Genomic DNA, 17,423 nt, shown 5'->3' on the forward strand with positions numbered 1-17,423 from the left:
TCAAGCTTTCGGTGTTCGCGTTGATTTCATCACACTCCTTTAATATTCCATTGCAACAATGGTAAGATATATCCAACCCGCGCGTGTAGCTGATTTCTCGCAAGTTGCGCTGAAAGTTATGCTAACATTCGCAGCTCGATCAACTCGTTGGCCTCGCGATGCTTGTCGCTGCTTCCGTCGTCTTCCTCTACTACACCACCTGGACACTACTTATGGTACGGATGTTATGCCCTCATCAAGAAAGGGGTTTGAAGCTAACTGTCGGGTCCAGCCATTCGTCGACTCCGATCATCCTCTCCAAAACGTATTCCCTCCTCGAGTCTGGGCAATCAGAATACCTGTCATCCTTATCTTGTTGGCATCAGCCGTCGTCGGGTCCTTTTTGAGTGTGGTCATGATCAGAAGCAACAGAAAGAAGGCTGCCAAAGCGAAAGCTGCTTTGAAGAAGAAGGCATAAATGGGTCATATTGGGGCGGATTTGGTTAATGGGATTGGTGTTGCGGCAGCACAATAGTCTTTTATATTTATATGATATCGAACTTATTGTATGCTTGCCTGGTAGTCAGTGGGAGCCCGCGGAAAATTTGGCGCAAATTGTGGAAAGGTTGGGCGTGAGTTTTTTGGCATTTGTGAGGAATTTATATATGCACAAAATACCCATGATAAGCAGATTTCAATTTTCAGTCTAAGCACTTGGTGATGATAATGGTACCAGTGGTTCAATCGAACTTCTATGTGTTGTCATGAGCGAACCCTTGGGGATTATGAACGCGGTCGGCTTTGTACTCCGGAATCTGGAAATCCTAGTAACAACGAACAGTTTTGCACCAGCAACAACGGGTTTGCTGTACCTGCAGGAGACGTTGTTCTAATATCACTTGACAATCGAGCTAGCGATATCCTCCTCTTCCAACGTGGCTAATTGACTGAGATCTGCTATGCAGCCTGCTCTCATGAACATCAGTCAAATCTATAAAGTAATTTACAAAGTGATTTTCAGTCCAGATATGCCTCGATTGAAGCCCGGATATGTATGAATAGTTACAGGTCTGGAGATGTCTCAATTGCCTTGACTCTGTTTGATCCACGGTATAGCTTATGCTCGGTACGTTCAAAGATTTAAAGGGGGTTAGTTACATGACCCATTGTGGTGTATCACTCAGGTAGCTACCGCTAGAGCCAATGAATCTAATACATATACAATACCAATACTCGATACGGGCACATGTTGCTTGCTCCAGCGATAAGTACAAAGAGAGGAAGGAGATCTACAGAGACGCGAGAGTTATTGTTAGTCTCCCGGTCAATCATCTCCCTACTATGAATTCATCTATGATCACGGATTCTAGCAGTAGATATAATAGGTAATGAATGAACACTTGGTCCCATGGCCATCATCGAGCTGATATCAAACGTCATCAATACCAAGGTAACACTATTTGAGTACGTACTTGTCTAAGGGCGTCGGGAATCAGCTGCGAGGAAGGGCACAGTTCTTTGATAGACAGACCAGGTACCTAATGACCTTGTCTATCAGAATGATGTTTAAAGTATTAAGGAGAATGCCATCGAATACGACGCATATTGCGGTGTAGCATCGGGATGTGAAAAGCATCTCATCTATTGAACCGAAGTGGCTATAATTAGTACAAAAGAACAAAAGAACAATGACAATGGAAGTGGAAATGGAAATGGAAATGGAAATGGAAAGGGATATGGGATATGGGATATGGGAATGGGAATGCGATTCCGATAGTGATAACGGAATGTATGTATGCACTTCGGCATGCTTACTAGGTCGGTCGGCAATGTGAATAGCAACAATAACAAAGTGTTTTATATGTCGTCGTCGACACCAAGATAGATAGGTAGCAGTAGCAATCATAAGAACAGGTGGAATGAATCAAAGAACCAAACAACTTAACTTTGCTTACACTTTCTCAAGTCAAGGGTGACAACTTGGTTATATATCCATTAGCTTCCACGAGTATGTATACACAAACCTTTATCCTGCATATCTGAATCATCCATCCATTGACTGATACGGTCAACTCGTGCCCAGGTGTACATGATCTCCCCACTCTTGGCGAATGCCCCTCTTCATACCGCAAACATATGCCAACCAGACTACGATACCAGATCAGATAGCCATCCAGCCCAGCCAGCCATCCAGCCCGGCTTAGATTCAGGAGCTCTTTATGAAGAAGGGAGAGAGCAACAACAACCTACAAACATAAAGACATCGTGTTATCAATATTCATTTACCCTCCCTAGAGTTACTTACAAACACACATCCTTTAAAATACATTCTTTATCATTCAAATCTTCCCGCGCGTTATCCTGAATTCTGTTTATTCAGGAAGCCCGGGAAACTATCAAGTGTCAGACATCCGAAACACCTCACGACCTCATTATCGTGCCAACCTCGATCAAACCCGAGTCCTAGATTATAAACACTTCATCTACATTACATCAACTATAAAAACTCGCGCAAGTCTCTTTAACAGGACTTTATAACCATTTGAATGCCCACCTCATTTGATAACGAAACCAACAACAACTCAGGCGGAACATCACAATCTAGTAAAACTGGCAAAGGCGCTTCAGCTGGAGTGCAAATTCCCACCAAGAACGGCAAAAAGAATGGGTCGGCGAGGGATGGCGGCGGTGGTTCTGGAGGAGTTATGGCGGCGGTGACGAGGAATAATGCCGCGAAATCGTGGGTTTCTTAGTTCATAAAGGCTCTCCTGAACATACACGATTGCTAATCTGCCAACTCATTTAGTAAGAACAAATCTCCCGTGGTGACTCCTCCAACTCCATCCCCGGAGACGAAGCCAGTTGTTTCCATACAAGATGACAGTTCTGTGACATCACCGATGTTGGAGGCACTATCGTCGACCTCTCAGGGTTCTTCCGTCACGCACAATACAAATGAATGGGCTAAGGATATTCCAGCGTTTTCCAGTTCTCCAAACAACCTTATAAGTCTCGGTGAATCGCCGCCTACTCTGCCATCTTCATACGAAGACAAGATCACGAACTACGGCTATCCAGCGAGAGAACAAAAGGGGTCTCCCAATAATCACATTCCCTTATCTTCTTCGCCAATAAGTGCAGTAGGCCGTAGAAGACCTATGAGTTACCAAATGGATGGAAACCTTCCATACAGTCCTGAAGAATATCACTCCGCTCTGGCTTATGCAGCTCGACGTACTTCAAGCTATTCACAACAATCACAGGCGATGCGATATAATCCTTATCCACCACTCCCACATCAACCTCAAGCCCACTTCCATGGAGCGCCCGATACCAATCTTATGCTATCACCAAGAACTTCGGGTCTGGTCCCTGGTGAGAAGGGCTTTTTTTGTGGATTTGATACTTATCCGGCTCAAGATACAAACAAACCTCCAAACAGCGTGATTGTCACCGGATTTGAGGGCGGGCTTAGTATTCATAACGTTACCAAGAGAGGTCTCAGTAAAATCCTCACCTTGGATGGTTTGAGAGGCGGGGTTTACAATGCCAAGATCCTTCCGTGGACTGCTTCATCGGAACTTGCTTTCCAATATCCTTTGATCGCGGTCGTTGTACACGGTCCCGTTCGAACAATCAGTGACAGCTCCAGCGCCGAATACACAGCGTCTTCAGAAAGTCCTCCCGCTCCAGTTGAAGACGAGGGCCCGAGCTCCCCAAGACTACCAGCCCGCTCCGTCAACGGTGACAACGATGATGACTTGATAGACTACTATCAAACAACCGTGGAAATATATTCCTTGAGCACAAAGAGACATATTGCCACCCTACTATCTACCCCGAAAATACACGTACCAATACCTCCATCAAGCCCGTTGTTTACAGCACCGGCCCCTATCGGTTCTTTAACGATTCGAGCGGATCGGGGTAACATTGTCGTGGCTTCAGGTATCACTGGCGAAACATGGATCTTTCGGCAGCGGGATAGTGGTGAGAAAGTCGAGTTCAAGTGTATTGGGAAGGTATGGACAACCGTTCAACATGGTCTTTCCGTAGATCCCGCTGTTTTCAACAATTTTGCTGAAGGTGGACGTCAAGCTGAGGCTAGCCCGCGATCTCAATACAAGGCCTCAATCCTATCTTTAAATGGACGTTGGCTATCCTATTGTCCTTCGGCAGCCACTTCTCAAATCTCACTCCGTGCTACTATCCCAGAAAATATTGCAGCAGGGCGCATCCCTGGCTTGAATTCACAAGCTCCACCTCATCTTCCTGCAGTAAACTGTCTTGTGGATACTCCTGGTGGTGAAGGGGTGTTAAAACAAGTTCTTCAAGCGGCAACACAAGGAATTGTTGAAATCTCAGGCTATGTTGGCAAACAAGGTGCTCAATATTGGAATAATTATTGGAACAAATCTACACCCCAGCAAGCGAACAGTGGGAACGGGTACCCAGCACCCCAGAACATTTCTCCTCAATTCCCTCCTACGCATGGAATCAATAGCCAAGCGAGCACTGCAAGCAAGGATCCTGGTCTGATTTCAATTCTAGACTTGGACTCGCTCGCCCAACAAACCTCGGGATCTTCGATTCACCCATTGGCTACTTTCCCCGTGCCTCATGGGTGTAGTTTCCTGTCACTTGCGCCTAGCGGTCTCGCATTATTCACGGCTAGTAGTAAAGGCGATGTTCAGTTTGTCTGGGATCTTATGCGATTGCACTATTCAAGGTCATCTCTCCTGAAAGGGGCGAGCTCCCAGAGCGGAGGCCTGCATGGGCCACACGTACGACAGATTGCACAATTCTCGCGCATGACCATTGCAAGAATCGTGGACGTCGTATGGACTGCACCGCACGGTGAGCGTGCTGCGATGGTTACTGAGCCTGGAACGGTTCATATCCTCGATCTTCCAGCTAGTGCTTTTACTTGGCCTCCACCACGACGACGCATCCACCCCGGAAACTCTGAGCAGGTAAATACTGATGCCAATAGTGCTGCGCTTTCTGCTGTTGGGGTGGCCTCAAGTGCTGTGTCGTCATTATGGACCGTAGCTCGGCCTCTGGTAGGTTCTCGCAGGCGTCGAAGTAGTGTCGGCATTCCAGGCATCACTGCCGCAAGCGTGAAGTCGCAAGCAGGACAAGGAACACAGGCATTGGCCGCTGGAATCAGCCGTTCTGTGGGCGCCGCAACTGGTAAAATGAATGAAATGCGAAAATCAGGTGGAACAAAATTGCATCTACCTAAGAGCAGAAACATTCCAAACCCAAACTGCGTCAGATTCTTTAATGGGAAACATGGCGATTCAATCACCGTAGTTGGTGGGGGCATCATACGAATCTACACCGTGAAAGGCAGGAGAGCAGATCGCCCTGCGGATAAGCAAAAAGCATCTAGGGGTGCCAAATACGTCGAGTATCAGGTACCTTCTCTACCTGATATTAGGATTGCTCCGGGGCCAGTACCCGACGACGTTTTTGAAACATTGACCAGAGATGCAGGAGAGAACTGGAAAGCGAGACAAGGATCGACTCGGGTATCGCCCCCATCTGGAGCTGAATCCTCAATACCTCAAGCAGAGATTGAGTCGAATGCTCCATATCAGCCATTTCATACAGATCGGCGAGTTAGCCTCCACGTTTATTCTCACGGGAAGACTAAATTGTCTCCTTCAACGTCTACAAGTAATTCGTCTGACAATATTACGGCTGATTCATCCAAAAAGGCGTGGGCATTTGGTGGCCCTATAAGAAGTGTGAGATTAGATGTCGGCCCACCCCAACTTACGGAGGATGATTACCAAGCTTCTTCTTACCATCGAGCTCTCCCATCCTCCGCCATTGAGCGTGTGATGAGGGTTGCGGACAGTAATCACGAGGATCTGGAGCAGATTGTGGTTACTACTCGAAGGCGTAAGGGTGCTAGTTCTAACGGTGCCCCAAGGCCAGGTGATGAGGACGAGGAGGGCTTCTTTGAAGATGATTGCGAGGTCCTGGATTTTGCTAGCCAGCGGGTTTGATCGATTATAGATTTTTCAGCCAAATCTTTTCCCACTTCGTAGCAATTGCATTCAACACAACGATTGGCTGAGAAGGAGTTTGTTCTATGACTCACGGGATACAGCTATAAACGATTGCTCGCCATTTGATTTCGGCAGAGAGTCACAGGACCTTCATGGGTTTCTTTGCGTTGCATCTCTTCAGTCTTACTATGATTGAATATCTCTAGGGGGTCTGCGGTGAGCACTTATGCATAGCTTAGGTTTGACGGCGTTTTTGGTTAAGGACATACAAGTCTTTGGGCTGGGTGAGCTAGAGGCTGGGGTACAGGTGATATGGAATAGCTGGGATTATACAGAATGGCCTGATATGCTTTTGTGAGATACCATAAATAAGAATACAACAAGTAATTTTTCCAATTGACAATATCATCTCACTGCACATCATTGATTTCTCATGACCGGGTGCATCATTCCAATGTTTTGGTTGTGTATTCGAACCAATGTTGACGATTGAATACGATTTGGTGGTGAATGGGGTATCACGGAGATATTCTGTAAGATTACAGCATGTTAAAATCCACTTGAGCTCTGCTATGAATGTAAGTCTCAAAATGCAAATGAAATCTATACTAACCATCGTGCCATTGGCCTACTTAGGGGGTACACGTGTAGGACGTAAATCGCGCATGCGCATGCGTGATGCATCACGAATTTGTGGGCACAGGTTTCATAGTCCAGTTCGCATGCCTTGGGTACCTTTCGGGAGATTCCAGCGGCTATCAGATAGCAAGAAACACGATGATTTGAATTGAGGGCACAAGCTGTTCTCTATATCGCGACTACTGGGCAAAGATGCAGTGGTCTTTTTCGGATCACATCAATTGTACTTGGAAAATTGGTGTCATATCTGAGGATCTTGTAATGCCATGTCGGGACTTCCGCCAACTATGGCTGGGCTCTCTGTAAAGCCTTGAGAATAAGGTCTCTAGCCCACGATACCCTACATAAATCGCCATACTGCTCCTGCAACCGGGGTATTGTTATCGTCCTCCATGCTCCCGTTTACACTTTTAATCCATTCCTGTTCTAATGCCACCGCATCTGATTCTATTTGCGCCATGGCCTCCAACTCTAGAAGCATGCCACCCACCAAGGCCCTGAGCCCGCCCACCACACTTGCCATTGTAGACTCCTTTTCTAACCTCCCGAGATCTTCCAGAGCATCTCGCCATCCTTCGAGTTTTCTATTTAGGACCAAGCATTCGTCTTTCCACGCCAGGTCTAATTCCTCAATGAACACTATTTCCTCCTCATCATCCAACATCTGATCGTGATCTCTATCCCTCAAAATCTCCTCACACCTGACAACCCACTTCTCGAATTTTCTCACCAGCCTTGCATATTTTCCTCCAGGCTCGCCTAGATTCCAAGCTTCGTTGAGCACTTCATCGAGTAGTTGTATCTTCTCTTCCAACCCCCACCCAGGAGTTCCTATATCTTGCCACTCTTTGAAAGCAGCAGCATTGATTCTTCCAGCTTCCTCCACCTCCAGGCGAACTAACTCATCGTGTCTCTTCACTACTGATTGGAATTTTGCCCCAAGCTTCTTCTTCGCACTCGCTTTCCATTGTCTGTTTACTAATTCTGCATCCCGATGCAACAAGTGCAATTGTAACAATTCATTCTGGAGCTTTGCGGTTTCCGCAGTGATCGCAATGTTCGCAGGAAGTTTGCTGGGAGTCGGAGCGGCGAGGAAGGACGCAGGATGCGGTTTAGAACCAACGTTCTTTGCGGGTGAAAAGTGCTGTTGGAGAGTAGAAAATGCAGGTTTGCGAATGGATGAATCTCCGTATAGGGATTGTGGACGTGCTCTCACTGGGGCATCTTGTGGTTGCGCTCTCTGCGAGGTTTGACTCGGCGGGCGAGATCTTTGTGACGTTTGACTGGGTGGGCGAGATCTTTGTGATGTTTGACTGGGCGGACGGAGGACAGTGGAGGGATTGTTTAATATTGTCGATGAAGAGTTTGTACGTAGATGGGTCGGTCTTGTAGTAGCAGAAGTGATCGACGAGGTGCGTATGTGCCGATTTGTAGAAGTTAGAGGTGGTCTTGAACGATCTTTGACGGGTTCGGACGTCGCAGCAGATGAAATTCGAACAGACGATGATCGAGCCTGACCACCCGTCGTAGGAGGTTTGGTCACATTTGCCCGGGTAGATGGGGGACGTATAGAAGCATTGCTGGTACCAATGGAACTCGTAGTCGATGGCCGTGTAGATGTGGGAGTGCTCGATGCGGTTGATATGGTTGTTCTTCGTGGTTTGATGGGTAAACGACTGGGTGAAGCTAGGTTTTCGGGCGCTGCAACCACAGATGATTTGATATCGGGACGACTTAGATTAGTAATTCTCTCTGAAGGTTTACGAATTGATCTTGTCCTTGATGGTATTGTTGACATGATTTGTTTGTTGATTTGTTTGTTATGTTTTTGTAGGTATGAATTGGATATTCAATCATTTGCTAAAATCGTTCTGTCAAACAATTGAATGTAACAATTGTGTTGCTCTGTTGACATGCTATTTAAATATTGACATCCTAGCGATATTTTTATTTATTGATACTCGAGTACCCGGACAGCAAGGCCATGCAGAAAGCAATGCAGGATTGCATGGGGAACAGAATCACAGTTGAAGTTGCGGTAAGTTACGAAGTTACGAAGCTACGAGGTTGCAACGGGTAAATCAGCTATTGGCAAGTGGTGAGTGGTGAGTGGTGAGTGGTGAATAGATAGGTAGTATTGAATAAGTACGAGTCAATTGTACTTGATTTTGTATTACTCTTTGTATATGTTGTATATGTTGTATATGTTGTATATGTTGTATATGTTGTATATGTGTGATACTGGAGCATCTTTAAGAGTTTATCAATCAGATAAAAGTATGTCGTGTCGTGTCGTGTCGTGTCCTGGTGTTTCTGTTAAAAAGGACTCGCAGCGACTATCTAGGGTACGGGGATTCGTGGTACCTTACACCATTGATCGAGGTACATACATTATCGCAATCAAGGGGCCGCAATCAATTATGCAGCTATTCAATCGTATAGAGTACAGCAAATCAATCGTCAACTCGACCAATTAACTCGGGTTGATCGATTCTGTAACGACGACGGGATCAAGTGAGCCAGACAAGCAATACATCCGAGGGAGGGAAGAATATGTAGCTACCTACCTAGGAACTGAGAGAGGAATACGATATAATTGATAAAGACATGATATATTTGATACTTCATTTCTCTTGACGAGAACAGATTTAATTTAATGATTTATCGGGAGGACTATACTAGATGGGAGATATCTTGGAGTTCATATCCACGTTCATGTTCATTCTCGTACTCTTATCTATGAATTCAAAGTCTTGATGGTCCATTTACCCAAGCAATATCAACCTTATGATGATGATCTTCCGGGAAATATATTATATGTATATAGTATGAATGTATATACGTAGTATGTGTATAAAATGTGTTTGTGTAATACACATACTTGTAAGTATTTATATATATCTATATATACATATATACATATCATCTATCGTACTTCGTAGATAGATAAACTTAACCTTCTCCTAAACCCATCTCTCCTCATGCATATCAAAGCTACCTCACAATTTAATTCAGCCCCAATCTCTAATACGAGGTCTAGAAAGCATTTTCGTAACCTTACACTCACTACCTCGAGACTACCAGGTATCTATTCAAAGTACAACATTATATCACATCACATCGCATTATATCAATACCACGACAAGGTATACACATATGTCAAAACTATCTTGTCAAGGTCCCTTGCTATCTCACATTCTACTTATCTATCTATCTATCTATCTATCTATCTATCTATCTATCTATCTATCTACCCATCCATCTATCTACCCATCCATCTATCTATCCATCCATCTATCTGCCGGCATCTACGAAGATCATCATGACGATCATTCTCATACACACCTGAAGTTTCGGCTTTGGAAATCCCCCCGCCGTCTACGCGCGACTCTTGAAATTCTATGTATAGATTGAAAAGAAAAGAATGGAATGGAAAAGGAACCCCCCGAGCCCCCCTTGACCTTCTCCCTCTTATCTCTATCCTCACGTCCCTACCTTCCCTCTGCCATAACAAAGCATAATGTATCAAACAGCATGGAATAAACTCAAAAACACCTCATCTGAAATTTAAGGTAGGTAGGTATTCACACTATCCTACATCCCATGCATGTATTGTTCATGATGGGATGAATTCAAAATAGATAAATTCCTGCTTCCCTTCCATGGCATCGGTCTTTTTCCCTCTTTTTTTCAGTGTAGAATTCCTTCTAGAACTCCTCATCTGTTTCAATTTCATCATCATCAATATCCAGATCCATGCGTTGTAGGACAAGTTCAATAAGAACTTTAGTCAAAACAAATGCATGAACTTATTGCAAGATATCTAGTCCATACATGCCCTTGCGAAGTTCCCTTTTCATCGTTCCGTCGTTTGACCATTTCAAGGGATCCCGGTTGGCGGCTTGTTTTATATCGCACCCAAAGTACCAAAGAAAGTCGAATAACGATGAATTTGTGTGCTTTCTGTCTCCCTTCATTTTTCCCCCCCATCGTTGCAACTCTGATTCAATTCATTACATTGAAGAATAATTGACACTTGAACAATCGCTATTTTCTTATAAGAAGTCAAAGTCGAGACTTGAAACAAGATGGATACAGCAGTCAATTCGCCGTATCGAGAGCCCCTCTCGAAGTACACGAAGGCGCTTCCCAGTGCACCAATAGAATTGAAAGATTCTCAACAAGCAATCATGTCAAAAACCTTGCCTTCTTTGCCAGCAAGAACGAGCTCTCTGCCAGAGAGGAAAAGCTCAAGAGCAATGTCAATTCCACGTCGAGCCGTAGGGAGTACTCCAATCGCGTCAAAAAAGTCTTCCATTGCGAGCATATCATCTTCAGGTTACTCTGATTCTGTCCTTTCTCGAACTTTGTCCGGCGGTAGCAACTTTACCAAAGATTCACTCAGCTATACTGAATCGGAGTTTCGAAAAACTCCCCCGATACCAGAGCAAGATGAACAGAATCAGATATCTCCAACGACACCAAGAAATGATATGGGAAGCCCAAAATCTTTATCGAGTTTGAAATCTTCTCCAACACAAGAAATTTGGAGGAGAAGATCATTGGTAACCCAGAAGGGAATTGAGTTTCCTGATTTGAAACTCTTAAAGAGTAACGGCTCAACGGCAAGTCCTCCTTCCAAAGACGGCAACTCGGCACTCGATCGTTCCTTGCCCAAACTGCCAAGTCAGGTTCTCCGATATAGAGAGCTTTCTGATCGAGAACGAGGTCTCATACCTGCTCGTGAAGCACCGCAAGCACCAGCAGTACCGCCGATGGGCGCAAAGATTTCGAAGCTGAAAGACGTCAGCAAACGAAAAGCCACAGATCAGTCTCATGAACTCAGTGGGCATGGCGACCTTAACACTGACCAGTCTGGAGATCTTGGAGAAGGGCATACGTCACAGTCGACAAACGCACCATACTCGCCTCATGGAGGTCTGCAAACACCAGAGTATTTAAGATCGGATGAAGATCAAAGTCAACCATCTACACCACAAGTATTTTCACCGACTACACCACCCAGCGATCTATCATCCGCAACCCAAGTACCAATAAAGTCGGATGCTAGTCACGCACACGATATTTCCGTTGCAACAGCGAGCGACCGATTAACTTCACAACAATCTGCACTCGTGCCCAATCTTCTTCACGGCAACCACTCTCGGAGTCCCTCTGAGACTTTAACCATCACATCTCCCCTGGATGTCGTCCGGTCACCGCAACCCCAAAAGCCACATGCCACCAAAACTATCCTTACACCTCAGCCCTCACCTCCAGCTGAATCGACAACCTTCTCACCATCTATTACATCCACGACTCCAACTGTCACGACAAACCCACACTCCCGTCAGACTTCTCGAACAACTACCTCTCGTGCAACGTCTCTCTCTTACTCTTATTTCCCTTTGTCACCTTCCTCACTCCCCGCTCCTGGAACAATTCTACCAGCTCCTCCCATTACATCACAACACATTGACTGCTTTCAAAGTCACAGATTTATGCGACGGTCACGAAATAATTTATGTCCACTCCAATGCCAAACTTGCTCGAAAGGAGACTATGAACAACAATGGAAATGTACATGGTGCTGTTTAAGGGTGTGTTCTGACTGCATGGCTGTTTTGGCAACAGTACGAAAAGACCTGGGAACTTTCTTGAAATTAATTGGAAAGGATATGCCAAATGAATCTGATGGCAAGACGGTAATGGTCAAGAAAGATATCGGTGAGAGAAGTGGAAATGTGAACCAGGAGAACGAGAATCGCCAAGTGGGTGTTGAAGCGTGAGTGAACTTAACGGTCATAGCATGGGTTATATACATCTTTGCTGCGGAGTTTTCAAGGTAAAAATATCATGGGATTTCAAAATCAAAGGCGGTCATTATGCATCAATTTCATTTGTTTCATTGCGCGTAGGAATCGCAACGGTCCGTTTGGATGTATCCTCGGAACTGATCTTGCATATCCACGAGCAATTTGATGGGTGATCGCAGGTATAGCAAGAAGTCGAGCTTCTATTGGGATAAACGGGACTAGCTTTTGTGTATATGACTAGTCGTTGATGAATGTATATAGTATATTAGTGATACTCAGCGGAAATTATCTTGTTATTGTACATCGGATCGATCAAGGGATGATGTGTTAGGATCAAGTCGAAGTGCATAATCAAAGTGCATAGTCAATCTGACCTTCTACTTGTATTTTGATCAAATAATATCCAATCGCCAAAAGAGTGGCTTGAACCGCTCAAGAGCCCTCGGATAGGGCCGGTTTTACTTGTATGTCGTGAGTTATTATGCCCGGGGACAATAAGATGCCTGCTAGCCTACGGTTGTGACCCTGGTTTTTCTCCTTGGGTTAATTGACCCATTGATGATTGTAAGGAGTGATCCAGAGATGGCAACAGATGAGAAATGTATCTCACGTTAATGTTCTTTTCCCCTTAATCAACATCAGCATCGAAGTCTCTAGCGAGCTTTCAGGAGCCTTATCTTATCTGCAGGGCTAGACTAAGCTAGCAAAACCTTAAATGACTCATTTTGACTAACGTTGCTACTCGCCCATTTTTGATGAGTTGGAGCCCACTTTACTCGATTGGGACAATCCTACGTCCATATGTTTGATGGTTTGAAATCCATCAAATAATTGTCGGTGTCGCATTCAAAGAGTTCAAGTATATAACAGTAAGTCCTCATTCCTAATCTTCTCGAGAATTCACACTAGATCGTCAATTGTCTACAACACCACAAACACTTTACGTTACCTGTTTACTACGTCAAATCGCTTGTCTCCCTACCTCCCACGGCTTTCATGCTTCCAAGTGAAACATCCATATACACAGTACGCCATCATAACATGTCTTCTTCTATCTCGGATCTTTATACTCGACCTGAAGGGGTACATGTCATTCCAAAAGAATCTCTCGATCTACGACCGGATTCAGAGATCGATTATGATCTTTTACACCCTAAGCCAATTTCAAGTGAAAAGAATATTTGGTTCTTCTGGCATAGTGGTTTTTCCAACATGCATCATTACACTCAACGAAATGTTCGCGCCTGGTACCGGAGGTTTTCAAAACAAGGTTGGACTGTCCGTGTAATCGATCGACAGCCATCTTCACCTCTAAACGTCGCGAACTTTTTGGACATTAGCGATCTGGGTACCTTTCCTGGTGCTTTCATAGACGGTACTATTGGAGGCGACCACAGCCCTCAACACACATCCGACCTGGTCCGATTCCCCCTCCTCCTAAAGTATGGTGGTGTGTACGCGGATGTGGGAATGATGCAAATCGGTGATCTAGATCGTATGTGGCAAGAGACCATTGATAACGATGCTTCGCCATTTGAGCTTTTGTCGTATAATGCAGGTACGATTGATGAGCGTTGTCTCACGAATTACTTCTTAGCTTCGAAAATAAACAATCCCATGCTTGAAAGGTCACACAAGTTATTACTGGCTTTGTGGGCTGCAGATGGCGGCAAGACAAGCACAGAGGGAATGCATTCTAGTCCCTTGCTGAAAGGAGTTCAATTGATGGGGGGTTCATTCACTATTGAGGAGGATGGAAAAACCATTTCGGCTGAAGACTGTAGCAAGCTATTGACAGATTACATCATTCAAGGACAAGTAATGACGATGGTACTGGGACTAGTTGATGAGAATGACAACTGGAATGGACCAAGATATTCTGCTGAGCATGTGTATGCCATCGAATACATGGAGGGCTCGCAGCTTATCAACGAGTTCACGGCTTGGAATGGACAAATGGCATTTGATTTAATGTCACTTCCAATTCCTCGTAATGGGGAAACAGAGAGTCCGGAGCAAACACAGGCAAGAGAGATTGTCGAAGCTTGTTTGAAAAGGAGTTTTGGCTTCAAACTCGCTCATGGTCTTATTATACGGGTACTTGGTGAGACTTTGGGGTCGCTGTGGAGAAAGCATGATGGATCAGATGTAGTACCTGGAACGTATGCAGATTGGTTGAGACATGGCATGATATATTGGACGCAAGATGAGCTTCCACCGAGAATGGATTTTCAGGTCATGGAGCCAATCAAAAGAGGGTCTTTACTAGCAAACAATTAATCATTTAGATGAACATAAGACAAAAGTTCATGGATGAACGTAATGTAGATATAGATTAAAAGAAGTGTTATAATTATATTAACTTTACTATTCCTTTTAAACCTACTATTAAATGAATAGACTAATTTCATGATTAGAGTATAATTTTTAAAGTTAATCGATTTCTGAGTTATTCATAAGTACTATTGATCGTCGGGGGAAAAAATTCAGATAATGACTTCGTAGAATTTCTTCTTTGATTTGTTGTAATTATTTTCAATTCTAAAATTCGAGTCTCGAACTCTTTCTCCCCGACGACTGCTTTAAATAGATATATATACAATTTCGAATTAATATTACAATTACGAATAAACCTCTGTTTGTAATATTATAAGCTTTTTCTCAACTTTTTATAATCAGGAATAATTATATCTTTATACTTATTGTTAAAGTAGATAATAATAATAAATTAACTAGGTATAATATAGCACAAAGACTTTTCATTAATTCTTTTAAATTATAAAAATTCTATAATTTATAATTGTGTGTGGGTTGGCGTCGGCCCGAAATAGCTCCGTAGGGGCTATTTATATGCTCTCGCCAGCCCTTATGCAGATTGACCGTAATACTTATCCTTATTATCATTTAGAGAATTTATATTGATTTGAATATTATAATAATAGTAGTATTATATAAATCCGTTAAGTGGAAAGTAATCATTGAAATGATCTAGCTTGATGATTTAATGAGTTCAATTAGTATAATTATAAAAGAAAAGTTATATTAAGTTTTCATTGATCTAATCAATGAAAATAAGATTAATATTAAAATAATAAAATAAATAAAAATGTGTTAAAAGCAATCGATTTTATTGGAAAAAAATTAAGGACTTTAAGTAATGAATAATGAATTTTGATAATGTATAAATTTCTTTTTTAGTTATTATATTTCAATTTTGAAAAGCAAATTCTAAATATATGAACAAGAATATTCGCTTCAAAAGAATGATTTTAGTATAATAATTACTATATTAAAAAGATTAAGCAAATACAAAAGAAACTAGATTTTTCAATAATGTCTACATAAAGCCTATCATTTTTCTATATAATTGACTATTTCAATAGAATACAATTAGATATTTAAGATCTATGAATATAGAAGTGCTACTCTTGCATATCTTTCTCGAATCAATAGAAATAATTTTGATTTCCGATTATTATTGATTAAGTTTTGATTTAGATTTATATATATATTTTTATAATGATAATTCAAACATTAGCTTTTTTGAAAAAATAAAAGCTTTAAATTTTATCTCAAATTGAATAAAACAAAAAAAAGGATAGGTCTTTTTTTGATTATATACGAAAATCTAATAAATTTAATATATAACATATTAGAAAAATGATTTATGAATATTAAATTAATATTATAAACTTTGTAATAGAATTTACTTTTAGTTAATTTAATATTATGATTTTCGAATTTGTTGAATCAATATTATTAAAGTATTGTTATATATGAAAGAGCTTTTATCATCGTTGACTTTTTATAAATTAAAATTATTTAGATTCGAAAAAATTGAAAGATTATCGATCTATAAATAGGACCCTGATTCTTATATTTGATATTATATATTCAGATTAAAAACATAGTTTGAATATAAAAACTTCAGTTTAATATATTAATCTAGAGACAATAATACAAGTGTTTTAATATTTCCAATATATGTATATATATATATAGGAATAACTCTATTATCAAAAGAATTCTTACTGTTTTTTTGATTAATATTATTATTAAAAAATATATATAAAATTCCTAATATATAGAATTTAAAATATAATTTACAACTAAAAGCTGATTGATTAAAAAAAAGTATACCTAGGTAGATACTATGTATACAAATATTAATATATTAGAATTTAAAGATTAATAAATCAATTGATAAATCAAAAATAAAGGATTTATAGAATGAAATTTAAAGTAAATTTATAATTTTATAAATTGAAAGTTTTTTAATAATGCAATTTTTCAATTGACAAATTATAAATAATAAAATAAATAATTGATTAAAATATAGATTGAAAAGATTAAAGATTTTGAAGAATTGATTAAATGTTTTTGATTGATTTAGAGATTTAGGATTTAAAAAAAAATGAGGGATTAAAAAAAGAAAAAGATTTGAAAAAAAAAGGGGACTAGAAAGAGAAAGAAATTAAAAAGAGAAGGGGGGGGAAAGGGGGGGGGGGGGGGGGGGGGTTAGAAAGGGATGGGGGAGGGGGAGGGAGGAAGGGGATTAGAAAGAGGGGAGATATTAGATTTATTAGATTTACTAGATTTACTAGATTTACTAGATTTACTAGATTCATTATTATGAGATTCACTCGAATTTTGAAATTTATTAATCAATCTAATTGATTCTTACTATTTTATATTTTTATATAAATATTTTATTATTGTATTAGTATATAAATCTATAAGTTCATTGATGTGTTAGTTGATTTCTTTTGATAGATTCCTGTCTATCTAGATATAGATTTGAAAACAGATTCTAATTCAGATTTTAATTTAGATTCTAATATTGAAAATACTTGAAACAATTAAATTTGAAATGTTTTATATCTTTGTTTATAAATACACTTCCCTTTATTTCCAAATATATTTTCAAATACATACTATCTTTTAATCAATTGATTCTATTACTATTATG

At 41.3% G+C, this 17,423-nt stretch overlaps 5 protein-coding genes across 5 annotated transcripts; 4 read left to right on the top strand and 1 right to left on the bottom strand.

The window, feature by feature from the left end:
• Positions 1 to 58: 58 nt before the first annotated feature.
• On the top strand, positions 59 to 457 carry EAE98_011556 (uncharacterized protein; the record flags this gene model as incomplete). Its single annotated transcript, XM_038959178.1, has 3 exons — positions 59 to 61; positions 135 to 215; positions 272 to 457. The coding sequence occupies 3 exons, from the start codon at positions 59 to 61 to the stop codon at positions 455 to 457; spliced, it is 270 nt and encodes an 89-aa protein (XP_038804532.1).
• Positions 458 to 2,076: 1,619 nt separating this feature from the next.
• EAE98_011557 (uncharacterized protein) lies at positions 2,077 to 6,401 on the top strand. The gene is made up of 2 exons (XM_038959179.1): positions 2,077 to 2,719; positions 2,786 to 6,401. Exons 1-2 carry the CDS (start codon positions 2,526 to 2,528, stop codon positions 5,994 to 5,996), a joined length of 3,405 nt encoding a protein of 1,134 aa, XP_038804533.1. The 5' UTR covers positions 2,077 to 2,525; the 3' UTR covers positions 5,997 to 6,401.
• A 577-nt stretch (positions 6,402 to 6,978) lies between these two features.
• EAE98_011558 (uncharacterized protein) lies at positions 6,979 to 8,436 on the bottom strand (the record flags this gene model as incomplete). Its single annotated transcript, XM_038959180.1, has 1 exon — positions 6,979 to 8,436. The coding sequence occupies one exon, from the start codon at positions 8,434 to 8,436 to the stop codon at positions 6,979 to 6,981; it is 1,458 nt and encodes a 485-aa protein (XP_038804534.1).
• A 2,290-nt stretch (positions 8,437 to 10,726) lies between these two features.
• EAE98_011559 (uncharacterized protein) lies at positions 10,727 to 12,427 on the top strand (the record flags this gene model as incomplete). Its single annotated transcript, XM_038959181.1, has 1 exon — positions 10,727 to 12,427. One exon carries the CDS (start codon positions 10,727 to 10,729, stop codon positions 12,425 to 12,427), a length of 1,701 nt encoding a protein of 566 aa, XP_038804535.1.
• Positions 12,428 to 13,495: 1,068 nt separating this feature from the next.
• Positions 13,496 to 14,734, top strand: EAE98_011560 (uncharacterized protein; the record flags this gene model as incomplete). The annotated part of the gene is made up of 1 exon (XM_038959182.1): positions 13,496 to 14,734. The coding sequence occupies one exon, from the start codon at positions 13,496 to 13,498 to the stop codon at positions 14,732 to 14,734; it is 1,239 nt and encodes a 412-aa protein (XP_038804536.1).
• Between the last annotated feature and the right edge of the window lie 2,689 nt (positions 14,735 to 17,423).

Source organism: Botrytis deweyae (genome assembly GCF_014898535.1).
Source record: "Botrytis deweyae strain B1 chromosome Unknown BDEW_049, whole genome shotgun sequence".
NCBI lineage: Eukaryota > Fungi > Ascomycota > Leotiomycetes > Helotiales > Sclerotiniaceae > Botrytis > Botrytis deweyae.

What these genes read in the sequence shown, in the direction of transcription:
- EAE98_011557 (XM_038959179.1), top strand. Translation starts at nt 2,526, where the DNA reads ATGCCCACCTCATTTGATAACGAAACCAACAACAACTCAGGCGGAACA. An exon ending in AGGAATAATGCCGCGAAATC is followed by an intron (nt 2,720 to 2,785) that starts GTGGGTTTCTTA and finishes CAACTCATTTAG; the next exon opens with TAAGAACAAATCTCCCGTGG.